This window comes from Acanthisitta chloris, unplaced genomic scaffold (genome assembly GCF_000695815.1).
Source record: "Acanthisitta chloris isolate BGI_N310 unplaced genomic scaffold, ASM69581v1 scaffold24424, whole genome shotgun sequence".
In the NCBI taxonomy this organism is placed as follows: domain Eukaryota; kingdom Metazoa; phylum Chordata; class Aves; order Passeriformes; family Acanthisittidae; genus Acanthisitta; species Acanthisitta chloris.
The window spans coordinates 51094-65797 of record NW_008668133.1 but is presented as its reverse complement, the minus strand read 5'-3'; the positions used below and the strand labels follow the sequence as shown (position 1 = coordinate 65797).

General features: G+C 39.8%; 1 protein-coding gene across 1 annotated transcript in view; it reads right to left on the bottom strand.

Annotated features, from left to right (window-relative positions):
- Positions 1-9508: 9508 nt before the first annotated feature.
- The window catches only part of PPARG (peroxisome proliferator-activated receptor gamma), a 24461-nt gene continuing 19265 nt past the window's right edge, over positions 9509-14704 (bottom strand). The window contains exon 6 of the mRNA XM_009072783.1: positions 9509-9960. Coding sequence (XP_009071031.1) covers positions 9713-9960 — 248 coding nt within the window. The 3' untranslated portion in view covers positions 9509-9712. The remainder of the gene's footprint in view (positions 9961-14704) is intronic.

Genomic DNA, 14704 nt, shown 5'->3' with positions numbered 1-14704 from the left:
ATTTTCTTGCTACACTCATGAAAGTTTGGAACTGTCTTATTTTTGTCCCATTGCAGACCAGAAACTCATTTTGTGGATTCATTTGTATTTGCTTTTTGCAGAAGCACACTCCTGTTTTCACACAGCAGGAAAGCTGCCCCTAAGTTCTCTCTTAGCTCTCTCCCAATCAGAGCTGCTGGGGAGAAGGTTTGCTGCCTTATGGAATTGGCAAGGTGCTCCTTCCTGGGATGCCTTAAGGTTGCCATTGACCTCAGGATAGCTGCAGAGGGCAGGAACAGCTGGGTCTGCATAGCTCCCATCCCCTGGCACAATGGGTTCTGGGGAAGGAAATGCTATTATAATTTGTATCCTCAGCCCCTTGGCTGCTAACCAAACTACCATAACTCTGAGCAAGACAGACACATCCAGCAAGGGCACAGGCCGGATGCAGGGAACAGGAACTGGGGACAATGGGAAGAATCTGGGGTGCAGCAGGAGCCACAAACTGTCCTCTGGTTTGCACTGGCAGTCAGCTCCCTGTGCAGCTACTTCTTTAGGGTAGGATATGAACCAGGCAAACCAGTCAGACACACTGCTTTGGACAACAATGTCTCCCCTCTCCCTCTTGTCTGAATAATTCCTACAACTGAATATTAATGCTCTTGCAAGTGGAAGTTAGAGGATTCTTGCTGGTACAGAAAAAAATTTCTCAGCCACTGAAAATCAGTGAAGCTTCAGCCTAGTCCAGGAGGACAAGAAACTCACATCATGCTCATTCCTGAGCGTGGATATATATTGCTTCTAGGTGGGCAGTAATGGCACTGCCAATCCATTTCCACTGTGCTGAATTACAAATTAATTTTTAAAAATACTTGGCATTCAATGTTCTTTGCAAATTCTTTTCTGCACATTTGGGACGGGTATCCCCAGGGTTCCATTTAGGATTGAATCCTGCTCACTTTGGGTACTAAGACTTCCCAGACAGTATCCACAGTGGGGAATACCACTTGTGAGCCTCTAGACTGTCTGCACTGGGCTGTGGTGCAGCAGTGCAGCATGGATATTGCAGAGTACTCCTGACACGACTTGGGATTTGCTCTCCGAACAGACTCTGCCCTGCTTGCACAGCTTGTATTTTTGATACACAGCTGAAGAGTGAGTGATAATGGTCAAGGGCCTGAAACTCATTTACATATCATACTCTGGAGGCAAACTCTGCAAGCAGTCCTGGTTCAACAGCTACTAACTTGAAATTCTGTCTGATTGAGAGCAGCCACAATCCAGTCCATGAACACTTGAGTTGTGTCACTTAGAATACAAATGTGATTTTTCTCTAGACATGAACAGCTACCACCTTCTAGGTGTGATCCCAGATTTGGAGATCTTTCCTTGGATTCAGAAGGTTTCCAGTGGAACTCTGTATAACTGGGTTAATTGCATTCCAGGCTCAGTGGTAGTTAATGTCCAGCTTTCCTGTGTACCCACGGAAGCTGGTGAAGAGCAAACATGGATCAAAGATTACATATAAACTCCATAAGTGAATGCTTTACAGCCCACGGTCTCCTCCCTCACGATATATCCCTGCCCATGACAGGGAGATTGGAACTAGTTGTTCTTTAAGGTTCATTCCAACCCAACCCATGCTATGACAATATTTGTATTTAGTTGTATAATTTTCAGTAATGACAATTTATTGTGGTACCACAAGGTAGTAATATACTGTACTTTTATTGTACCTGGCAGGGAAGCACCTCACAATCTTCTGCAAAGAGTAAATGAAAGGCTGTGCCTTCAGGGAACCAAAAATAGCTTACATCAGAAAATACTCTCTTTGGGGGTCCAGAATTTTTATTGCTGGGTGCCAAAATTTCCCTCTTCAGGACTCAGACTCCCCAAACAACTCCCACACACCACCTCCACAACTCCGTCGGGTTTTCAAAATCCATCTTTGATGATGATTTCATCCACTGTGATTTCATTTTGGTATAATGCCATTGCCTCTGAGGATATTGTACCAGATTTGAATTATACTTGCAAGCAGACTGTACCTTTGCATTACAATGATAAATGCAATGATCACTTCTTGAAGAGTTCACCCAGAAATGAAGGTAAAGGACTCTCTGTGACTTAAATTTTTGTTACTGTCACACATTTTAATTTTTCTCAATAACATCTGAAAATAAAAAAGCTATTAATCTACTAAGAATTTAATATGTTTTATTTCTAATAATTAGCAAAAACTGTTTCTGGTAGTCATTTTTATTGTCCTTTTCCATTGAACTGCAAGTGCAAGCTGAATAATGAGACTCAGGGAATTTGATTCCATAAAGTGATCTTGCAAAGGCAAAGCACCTTGGAAGTCCAGTCTTCCTTGAATCTGGTTTTACTACCCTTGTTTACATTTTATTGTAAAAATGCATAGACTACAAACACCAAATATTTGGACCCACAGTGCACTCACAGAGTCTGGGTGCAGAAGAACCTGCACAGCACTGGATCTTGCCTGTAGGAGCAGAGCTGGTGTGTGTTTGCTTGCCTAGCAGTCTAGAATTAATCCCATTAGTTCACACTAAAATATGAAGACTAAAGAAAAAGAAAGTCTAAAAGATGTGTGGAAACGTTCAGCTAAGCAGCTACTAGATCTTTTGTCTGAGGTTCAGTAAAGAGACTGCAGGTACAATCTGGATTCCAAGACACTGCAACAAAATTCTCCTTTGCTCATCAAGATGAATTATTGGGTTGGACACATCTCAATCCACTTCTGATTGCCTGACTGTAATAATTCCTTTCCTTTTGATTTATTCTGATTTGAGGGTGAACTGTGAAGGAGTTTTGTGAGACCCTGTTCTCTCTAAAAGGACCTTCCCATACAACTGAGCCACAATAGGAATTTCAAATTTGAACTGCTTCGAATGTCTGCACAAATGTTTGGAGCTGTACTTGCAGATCAGTGCCCATGGCCTGAGTTCCGTGTCATATATATTCAAAGAAGGACACCTAGCAGCCAAGGCTTAATGAGCACAGCTGATTTCCACTGAGCAGTTCATGTCACTGTCCTGGTATCAGATCTCTTTTGGAGTCTAGAACCCAAAGCTTGCTCTTGGTACAGGAGCCACCTCCTTCTCTCTGCTGTGATTCTTCATTTAATAGAACAGGAAGAAGAGAGATCTCCATTGCCAGCAAACAGATGTCCACCAAGGAGATTTTAGTAACTGATCAATTGCAAAATCCCTCACTGCAATCCTTTATGAAATAAGATGCCCTCTGTCCTTCCTCCCACCCCAGCCTACTTGCCAAAACTTACATACAAAATTATTACTGTAATGTTTTAGAGTCACTGGGAAAAAAACATCCATTTGGTCTTACAGAATGATGTGAAATGAATCTCTGGCCTCAAAAGGAAAAAAAAAGGTCTATTAAAAGTAGCTCTTTTTCCTCCCTCCTCCCTCTCCCAGGCCCCTTCTGCTCCCCTCCCCCAACAATAAAGGATGTTTTGGAACAGCCTTTTCAGGAAACATTTCCACAGCAAAATGCAGCATCATTTATAATATTTAAAGCTACATTTTTGTTGAGATGGCTTGGCAGGCTTCGCTTGCAAATCTGGCAGGATATGGCCAGCTGAGAGTTAGCACTAACAAACTGAGGATATGCTGACACAACAGAATGCTTTAATCATCATTGCAGCAAGCAGGACAAGATCTTCTCCTGCACTGCCAGCTCTTCCCAGTGTGAGAACCAATGGTGCTGCGTATTTCTCCTTCCCTCCCCTGCCTCTGGAGAGTACAGTTTTCCCTTGCTGTCTCCACTGAACTAAAAAACCTTGTTGGGTAACAGCATATAATATAATGAGCAATGGATATTCCTCTTGGCCAATGCTGTTATGAAAATGCTACCCATTTCCAACACAATAAGGAAGCTTAATAATTAAAAAGAAAGTCTTTAAACAGTATGTGTCTCAATACAAGGACTATTTTCACTTGCAGCTCAAGCCCTTTCTCAGGTTTACCATGCAAGCCCTTTTCTGCAGCACTGCTGGAAGCTATATTCAGTTAGCAAAATCCTAATTAGAAACTTGTCCCATTTGAGAGTTGAGAACTGATCTGAGCCATTTGCAAAAATCTATTGAAGTAAATTAATTTCACATTTAAAAGAAGCCCTGAGGAATTTAACCCTGAAAATCTGAGAGTTACTGCCTTGAGTAATGCTTGCCCAGAGCAAGACTTGCCCAGAGAATTCTCACTACGTGATCTAGCTAAGCTACAGTCTATGTTCTTGCAATACTTTATTATTTATTTATTACATCAAGCAATAAAGACCTGTGCCATGAAGGGGACTGTGAATTAGAGTAACCATTCTTATTTTGGGAGCACACCAATGTGTGCTCACTGGCTTTGTTACACTAAAACTTCTTGCAAACACAAAGTCCGTAAGGCATTTGGCTGTTGTAAAGAATAAAGGTAAAAACCTGTAAGATCCTGTCTGTGGATCCTGAACAGAACAGCATTAAATTCACTTACTGCTCCCTCCCTTTGCCTTCTTTTGGTGTGTAGATTCCTTGGAACAGTGCTGGTGTCTATAAGGCCAAATTCGGCAGGACCCTCTAATCTGGCTTAGGAACTTTGGGTGCCTTGCATAAAAATAAGTATGGTCAGGATACATTTCCAAGATTACACACTGTACATGTTGGGAAGAAGAGTTGGTATCTTTGCAAAATGTGCAGCTTCTGTGCACAACACAAAGGTCCAGAGACTAGGACACCATCTATGGGGATTCTCTGCAGAGTCTTGAAGCAGAAACTGTGTTTGCCAGACCTGATGAATGAGGATAGTGAAACTGCACCAACTCCATACCCTGAGGTGCAGTTGGTCATACCCATCTCCAGCTCTACACTGGCACTTGAGGAAATGTATATCAAACAGCTCACATATGGGCAGGAATCCAGCTGAATTGATACTCTTGAAAGGAGGGATGTGGCAAAAGAGGACTGATGAGAGAGAGGGCTGGACAATGCATGCTGATCAGAAGCAAACACACTTAGATCTAAATATTCTTTTTATACTGGAGAATGAGTGGGAAATATTTTGAGGCAACTCTCAGAATGTATGAGCAAAAGGAAACAAGTGGCAGTTATTTTTTACTGTCTGGATTTCTTCCACCCACAGATACTAGTAATGGTTCTGGTTGGGAGCTATACTGAATATTACTTATGTCCCTGCCAAGTGTGTGTATGCACATATATAACAACACTGTATTGCATCTAAAATTTTGGATAATGTCCTTACTTTCTTTTGCTGTTGTGCCAGACATTGGCTCCTGCCTGTTTTCTTAAAGCCAGTGAACAATATTTAAGATGTGCTGCTTCACCACTTGGATTTCATATCTGTATCCTGCACAGCAGAGAGTGAAATGAGAAATTCAGAAACTGGTCTTCCTACAAGTATCAGCATTTTCAGGGCTAGGTAGTGCTGATAAGGACGAAAATATATTGCTTGTATTCGTGTAGATGGAGACACACCTATGCAGCTGATTTTTAACCACCTTAGGCAAGGCAGTTGGAATGGGATTTATGATGAGGCACATCATTTTTTCCAATGAAAACCTGAAACATTTGACAGGCATATGACTGAACTTCTGGCCCAAGAGGCTAATCTGTTGGGGTTCTTTTGTCCTCATTTTTGTTTTCCTCCTTCTATGGATCTCCAGCTGCAGTTTTGTATTGCTTGTGTTTACAAAGTTGATGTAACATCTGTATGAAGGAGAGATATTACCTCCTATTTAAAAGGAAAAAAAATGTCTCATTAAAACATATTCAACTCAAGACAGAGTTTACAATTGCAAATCAAATATTAAATCCTGATCCCCCAGGGCTTAACTGTACCCACAGTGATTGAAACCCAGAGCATGTGTGCTGAAGTGAAGGGCAGGGCAGGGCAGGCCCGCGGCACCTCTGGAACACAAGTTGTGACAGCAGTTATCAGGAAGTCCATTTTCTAAGCTTCAGCATTTTAGACTGCTGAAGTACTGTCTGTGTTAGGAAAAGCTTATGCTAGGAACACACAACTCAGCCATGTCCTTTCATGTAGTGCTGAAAGTGGTTAGTTACCTGCATTGAGAGGATAAACAGGTTTTCACTGCTGTTATGGAAACTGTGATTAAAATGGTCTCAACTGCCTTTGCTATCACAATGGTGATGCTGAAAATGTTTTTCTCTCCTCTAAATTTTCAGTTTAGGCCACTCACAGCAATATTTACTGTAGAAATGGTCACCAATGAACTTCATCTGAAGAAGGTAATTTTTCCTGTTAAACAGAGACTTCTGAGCATCTGCAAGAGATGTTTTGGTCACTATTGCATGCCTGACATGGGGAGAGAACCAGGCAGGGAGCTGCTGCATATGTGATGCTATACCAAATGACTTTCTCTGGACACAATTTACCTCCAGTATTTTTCTACTGAAAAGCAGATCAGTGTAAAATACAACACAGAATAAAAGCTCAGAAGATTTAAAGCCTGTGGGAATGCTCCAGGATCCCACTCAGCACATCAGCCCTGAAGATGTTATGATGTAGTGAATAGATGACTAAGGAGCAACAGCACAACACAAGCAAAATGAAGTTCTTCAAAGGCAGGCATATACCAGCTGACTGCTTCTATATTTGAGTTGCTAAATGTTTTTAGTAGCACTGAAGATCAAAAAACAAATTGTTCATTTATGGCGTAGTCCATGCTAACCAAAACTCTAGAGAGTCTGAAAGTATTACAACCTACTTATAAACTCCCATTAGCAAGTTTTTGTTTTTAATAAATAAAGTCCCATAGAAACAGAAAGTATTTACAATTAGATCAAAATTCTGAATGTAATTCACAAGAGAAAATGCTATTTTTTGAGAAAATGTTCTCGTATCCTCACAACAGTCATTTGTTCTAAATTAGTACATAGCAATTGTTCATTAAATGAACATTTTTTTCCCTTAAGACCTATTCTTGTGGAAAAGTATTTTAAGCAAAACTTAACCATGATGTAACCATTTAGAATAAGAACATTTCTGTGATTAGTAACATAAAAAATTAACACTTTCCATGGCTTGAGGAAAACATGATGAATAACTGTCAACATGTAAGGAGAAGACAGGATGTAGGGAGAACAATATATTTTATTAGAGCAGCTTATACAGTCGAAAGAAAAGTATAGGCTTTGGGGCATTTGGTTCCTGCATCCTTGTAAAGGATAACACCTGTGCCTGCAAAACTGCTTCTCTGTTATCTTTAGACCACTATGACTCCACTCTCAAAGTACATGGATTGTGTAAGTCCATGCTGGACTGAATGGCTTAGACACTGTCACTGCTAAACTGCTACTTTCAAATTAACTTTAATGTGCTTCTGGATTACACAGAATATTTTCCTGTAACAAAGTACTGAACTCAGTTTCACTGTCAGAGCACCTCTCTCACTGTCCTTTAAAATAGTTTCTCATATTACTTATATAAGACCATGCCCTAGAATTCTTCTTTATTTGAAACTACTGCTGAACTTCCATTTCTAGCGAAGCCAATGGGAAATTGGATTGTACAAGAAATGCAGGCTCAGATGAATAGTTTGTGCTGCGTGTTGCTATTATAGGAATTCAGTGTTGGAGCTGCAGTCCATCTCAGTGCCAGTTCATCTTTGATACGTCCTCCTATGGGAGGGGATGACCTCTGCAATGAAATAGAGGTTCTCCCACTAAGTGATAGATGGCAACATTTCAACTATCCAGTGGAAAACAACTTAAAACAAGAAGAGAGAGAATATTTTCTTTTGAATTGTAACAGCCATAAATTCGTGTGCATGTAATTCCTGACAGAATCCAATGCTCAGCTAGCAGAATGTCTCTCTTGAAATGTGCAGAAAACATGCAATCCTGAGCACTAACATGCAACATTCCATTTGCTTCAGGGCAGTCATTTCTGAGTTACCTGAAATGATCTCATTGTGAACTTAGTAAGATGAAAGCTGTTCGCTGCAGCCTCGTACTGACTTCATCTCAGTGCAATTTCACCCGTGGGCTTTAAACCTTGAGGCTGAATGATCCAATTCTCCAAAGTTCCTGGTGGGTGTACAGCTCACTACTGACCACAGGCCCAGAGGTTACCTACAGTAAGTAGTAGGAAATGTTTCCAGGTGTAGAAGGCATGAGCTTAACAATTTATTTTAATATTTACCTCTCTCAACTTCTTTCTTGCATAATTTGCATCAACCTAGATTTTGAAGGTCTACATTGGGAGTAAAGCCAATTTATACTCCCTGAAGATTCAGCCTACTCACACAGACACCTGCATTACTCTTCATCCACTCAACTTTTCTCACTAAGTTTAAGGCACACTTTTTGCTACATAAATAAAATATGGATATGGGGCAGGAAACTGAGGTTATTCAATTGAGGACTGCTCCTTACTCGATATATATGTTACAGTTAGTGGCATTTTTTTAACCCAACATTCCCTCTTCTGGTCCACCAGTGTGGATCATACCTGCTGGACTTGGCCAGGGGTCACATTCATAAGCTACCAGATGTGAATCTAAGGGAATCTCACATCAGTACCAAGAAAAACAAAACAAAAAAAATAGTGTAAGTAAATTTACCTTCTGTGAAATTTATTCACTCCCCTGTGCTTTGCTCCCAGTGGAATTCTTAGGTGACATGTATATAAGGGCAATGTATATAAGAAAACTAACAGTCTCAACAGCAGTGGACATCTCACAGCATTCTTGTTCCCAGTGATAAAGAAGGATAGCTCCAGCCAAACTGAGGCTGCAGGGTGTCCCTTACAGCTTTATCTCTTCAAGGATGAATTCAAACCTTGCTTTTGTTTAGGAGCAGTGTGCATTTCCAATTTTCCATGATATTTTGACTGACTATGTTGTTCAATGATAGTTCATCAAATAATTTGGGAAGGTCTCAGGCCAAGTGGTTTGTACAAACTTATTCCAACTCAGCAGGCTGACAGAGCTGTGATAGCACTAGGAGCTGTGGGCTGGGCCTTGAGGCTGTGGGGGAGCTGCACAGGCTGCTGCACCTGCCTTGGACTGGCACGAGCAGAGAAAAACTCCGTTTCCTAAGAGTGATGAGCAGTGCATATGCCTTACTTAATTAACTCTTGAAATGGTATCTAGTTTTTGGGTTTGCCCACACATGATGGGTCTAATTCTTACACTAAGCTCTCGCTACAGGGCTCTGTCAGTGTCAAATCATAATATGGAGGGCACAAATATGGTCTGACATTTTAAACTTTTGCCTTTTAAACTGTCATAGGAAGTGACACTAACCTATGATTCAGTCTTATTTTGCTGCTGCCTTGGGAGCACAAAATCAAAAGTAATACTTAAAACGTTTCCCTAGAAATGTGGAAGGAGAAAGATGTTTATTGAGTTGAAAACTGAACTGCATGCTTTCCCACCTTGAGTGAAGCATCAATCATACTGGACAAGCAATTTTAAGAAATAAGATAGTTAAAAAATTAATTCTGAAAATACTGCCAACAATTTCATGATATAGATATTTTTAATATTAAAAGTAAATTGTAAATGTGTCTTTATAAACAATATGCATAAAATAGATCTACTATACTAAGCTCTCTCTTTTAAAATGCTGTTTCACAGTAATTTCTTAGGTATGCAAAGTTTTCCCTCAAACAAATAGTGCAATCTGAAGAACATACATTATGTCAGCGGATTAGAACTACTCTGGTCATTAATATAAGTCTTTATAGATCTCTTGTAGGAGTGGATGAAGGCTCATGTCTGTCTCCGTTTTCTTTATGATTTGCAAGAGCTGCACATGTTCTGTTACAATCTGTCTGAGGTCCGTCATTTTCTGCAGCAACTTTGCAAACAGCTGTGATGATTCTGGGTGATTCAGCTTCAGCTGCAGCTCCAGAGCTTGCAATAGGTTGTCTTGTATGTCTTCAATGGGCTTCACGTTTAACAACCCTGGGCGGTCTGGGAAAAAACATGGGGAGGTGTAAGTTTAGGGAGATTATGGAAACATGGGTCTCATGTATTAATTTCTTAAACATTTCTCAGTATTTTAAGCCTTTACATATGGCACTTCCTGAGGACTGTTTGACAATTAGTTGATGTATTTATTTGTAAGATCGTACTGGAAGTTGCTCAAAGAAGCTTTAGAACTAGTCTTGGAAATGGTTCGATCGTTTGTGTGGTGCAGATACAGAGTCAGGTTTATACACTATTACAGGAAACTAGGAGTGGTTGTGGAAAGGAAGAGTGAGATGCAGTTGGGGCATAAACAGCCTATATCAGGTAATCCACTTTGGGACAATCAACACAGACTCTGATGGATTTGCGTGGAGTTGCTACCATTCAAAATGTTTCCTGCTAAGGTGGATGCTAAGCTATCAACATTTTTAAAAAAGGCATAAATTCAACTTCTGCAGTCATACTAACCCGGGAGATTTAAAAACCACAGGTTCAGTTCTTCTCCACACCCAAGTTCCAGTTGCTATTAAGAAGTTTTGTGATAGCTTTAGCATCAGCTCATCAGCTTAGGCACAGACACTTATGGCAGTGGAGACTAATAAATGTGGCTTGTGTAGAAAATGCCTTGTCAGGGCTCATGCCAACAGACAGTTCTCCATATGGAAGAGTCTGGGATGGATGTTTCCAGCCACAATCAGCTACTTGCACTGCCAGAGCTGTGAGAGTCCAGGATTAGCTTTGGATAGCTTATTCTTCAGTGAGAAGTAAAATCCTTTATAACAAATATTATCTCCGTTATAATAGCTGATCTGTTATTTCTGTCTGTCCCCACATTCTTAAGTGGCTGCAATTGTTGTTTAACAGAATTTGTAACATTTGTTTTCTAACTTGGGGTAATAAATTATTTGATTCTGCAGCAGTGAAAGTTAACTAAATGTTGAATGTCTAAGCAATGAAAGTTGCTTAACATTATTAAATCCTCACATATGGCAATGGCCACCAGGAGTTAGTTACTGCTAAACTTCTTTGTACTGATTATTAGAATACCCCATGAAAAAACAGTCAATAATTTAAATGACATTTACTGTGTAGCTATGAAACTAATTTCATAGGCTAATCAATAAAAAGCAGTGCCTATAGCTAGCCTTAAATGAATTCCCTAAGGCAGTAATTCCATTTCAGAGAGGACAAGAGGTTGATCTCTATTAAAAACTTAAAAAATAGGCTGTTACTTCCTGTGATCTTAGTAACCTTTCTGTGCATACAGTTCTACTAGCTCAGCTTGACTCGCACTGTACACTACAAAAAAGGCTGAGAGAAAACAAAGCTCTTTATAAATACATTGGGGTTTTACTTCACGGAAATAAAATTGCAGTGTAAACTAAAAGGCAAAGTTGGCAGGAAAACAAATGAGTACACATAAGCCATGAAAACAAAGGTCACTGATTAGGAAAGGATACTCAGTTCTCAAAGAAGTGATGTTTGGGGATAGGTTTTTAGGAATAGGAATAATGGTATTTTTGAATATGGACCTTGATATTTGTATGCTGATGTGCTTATCTTGCAGACATCACTTATTTATCCCATTCAACTTATAACAGCATAAAATATGGTTCAGAAAGTCTGGAAATAAACATCTGCAAGTGAAGAATTGTCTTCAAACAAATGGTTCTGTTTAATTCATTTCCTTTGGCAATATTTGCAAGCATTTTTGTAAAAGATACTTAGATAATTTTGGATAAGTGTTACACATTTATTTTGGATTACCTAAAGGCAATGCAGAATCTAGTTGCCTTCTTTACATCTTTCAGAAACTACACAAATTTCAGCACTTCAAGGCTGTTAATAATTTTGGGTCGCGATAACTTTAAATTTTACTTGTGTGCTGCTGCTGAACTCTGAACGCTGAGCTGAGTATGACTCAGTGTGCAGTGATAGAAAAAATCACAAAGCACCAAGACTGTGGCCTTGATTTCCTCTGAGATTTATCACCATTTGCCCCCTGCCACTTTTTGGTGGGAATTTTTAGGGTGTGAGTTTTCAGAAGTGAATCCCAGTTCAAACATTGTGTTCCCTAGTGCAACTTTAGAGCCCAGGAGGCTCCAAGCCTGAGCTTACCACAGAGCCCCCAGAACTTGGGTGCCCAAGGTCAGTTGAAGTTCAGTGAGACTGTAGTGGCTAAAATCTTTAAACTCCTTTGAAAAACCCAGTGTGATGGGTTTATAATGACCCAGTGGAATCAGAGACAGAAAAGATGACTCTGACAAAAGCCTAAGAGATCATCAGATGTTATTTTTAAATAAGCCAGTTCAAGAGGAAGGAAAATTCCCATTGAAGGGAAGAGAGATTTTTCATGAATGAGAACCTCAGGATATGGGCAGTATTTTTCAGGTGTTGACAGTTTGCTATACTTTCTCAGTAAAAGTTTCTTACAGAGGAAAATGCTGTTTCTGTTCCAAGAAACTTATCTAAATCAGAAAAAAAGGAAATAAGAGGCAAAAGCTTTAGCATCCAGCTATTATGACATATTTCAAGCTGTTCAGATGCTCTTAAGTATTTGCTCCAGTCTTGCTGTGCTGTGTACCAAGAGGTGTGTTTTGTGCAGCAAAGAGTTGTAGAGAGCCATGGCTTGTAGAAAAAATACAAAGGAAATGATTAACAGTAAGCCTTGAGAAGCATTTAGATAGAGAATAGGAAGAAACAGAAATGGGAATGTGAAACTAGCTGTGACACTGTGGTGGAGGCCTTTGAAGAGGCTGTGATGGACCAAACTGCTGAAAGCTCACAGAGAAAACTGCAAAGGGAATTGAGAGAAGTGAAAGACACAAACAAATGAGGTCCTTATGATACAATGAAATTAGATGACAGAGGAAAGAGAGTTGAAATGATTAAGGTGAGAGATAATTCAAAGTGAATTGGATACCATTTTCAATCCTCTCTGATAGACAAGATTGTTATTTGAAGTTCAGCTTTTTATGTGCTATTGCTGACCTGCCTTTTAACCACACAGACTGTGCCAAGAGAGTACCACGTTTCTCTTTTTATTTTTATGTTTCTTTATTCAGATTCTCCTTAGGTTTTTGTTCATTGTCACACAGCTGCTTCATTGGGTGTGAAAGTTCTGCAGGAAGCTGTTCTAAGAAAGAAAATGTTCACAGCAAGTGGGAAAGGCTAATAGCCCCAGAGTTCTGTGTGCCCACAGTACCACTTTGTGCAAATTGATGTGCTGTACTACCTCAGAGGAAAATACTTTGTGTATCTGCTTACAGATTTGGATGCTTCTGTGACATTCCTAACAATAGGGACAATCTTTTTGCTGTTCCTCACATGTGAAATTGCCATCTGCATGCCTTGACATTTTAATGTCTTTGAAGAACTGTGTTTTGCATTTAAGTGTTCATTCTAAAATCCCAGCATGATAAACCAGGCACAGCTATGGCTGACTGGGCAACTGTGTTGCTTCTTCTGCTGAGCCAGATGTGACTCAGCAGTTTGAGGTTTTTCTTCTGACACTGTCACATGTAGTGTAGTCACCAGGATTTTGGTTCAAAGCCTACAGTGATTATCTGCAGTTCTTAGCCTGATTATGAAGCATTTCTTTGTTCTACCAAAGTGCAGGATTTAGGTAGCAGTCAAACATGAATTATATCTTGGTACTACTCACTGACAAAATGTGAAATTTTGCTGATCTCAGAATGCAGCAAAATTACTGAATACAGTGTTTAAAGGAGCAGCAGGGATTTATGGCTTAAAATTTACAGTAAAGAACATACTCAGAAAAGAGAGAAGTGAATGTAGCAACATCTCTGAATTCAAGTCTACTTTGATTGCATGTGGACTGGCAGAGCCTGGGTCTTTACAGGTACACCCTGCCACAGCTCCCAAACACTGCTGCCTCCTAAACACTGCAGAAGATAATACACAAAAGGTCAAGTCCATCCATGACATGTGAACATGCCACAAAATTTCCTTTTGTGTTTTTTGTTTATTTGACAACAACATGCTTGAGTGAGTTTGCTCTGTTTATAAAAGTGAATTATCCCAATAAGGCCTAGAGTATAATCTTTCCTGCCCCAAACTTGTCCTCCTTAAACCTTCTTCTTATGATGGACTTAATTTTCAGCTCAGGTATATACAAAATTTGTAAAGATGCCTCAAGTTCTTTCCCATGTATAGCACAGCACTCACTGACTGAGGATGTGTCTCAGTGGCACAGAGGAATCCAACAGGGAGGAAGAGGATCTCCTTGAGAAAGCTTTCTAAATCTCTTTTAACCAAACTTTTTCGAAGTTACCACAACTAAAAGAATGTTGCAATGAGAGTTTGCCATTGCTGCTAATGGCAGAAAGCATTTCTGTTGTACAACCAAGGTGATATCCTACTGCTCACACACACAACCTCTGTCTTATCAGCATTAAATTAAGAATACAGGAATCTGTTTGCCATTTGTTTTATAGCACCAACAGCAAGAGCAACTCTTCAGCTTTGTAGTAATGAGTTCAGAGTAACATTTGGAATCATTGAGACAGAGTGGGGCTGCACTGAGCAGCTCAAAACCAATGGAAGTGGGAGTGCTTTCATTCTGTCACTATTACAGCTAATTTATCAGCTCCTTATTGTTGCTATATGAGCTTTCTGCCTTTCTATATAACATGCAAAAGCAGCTGTTTTGATATCAAAAGCCTGAACTGTTTTATAGGATTTGTGGCAAATTCCAAACACTTCACAATGAAAAGCTTTCTACATG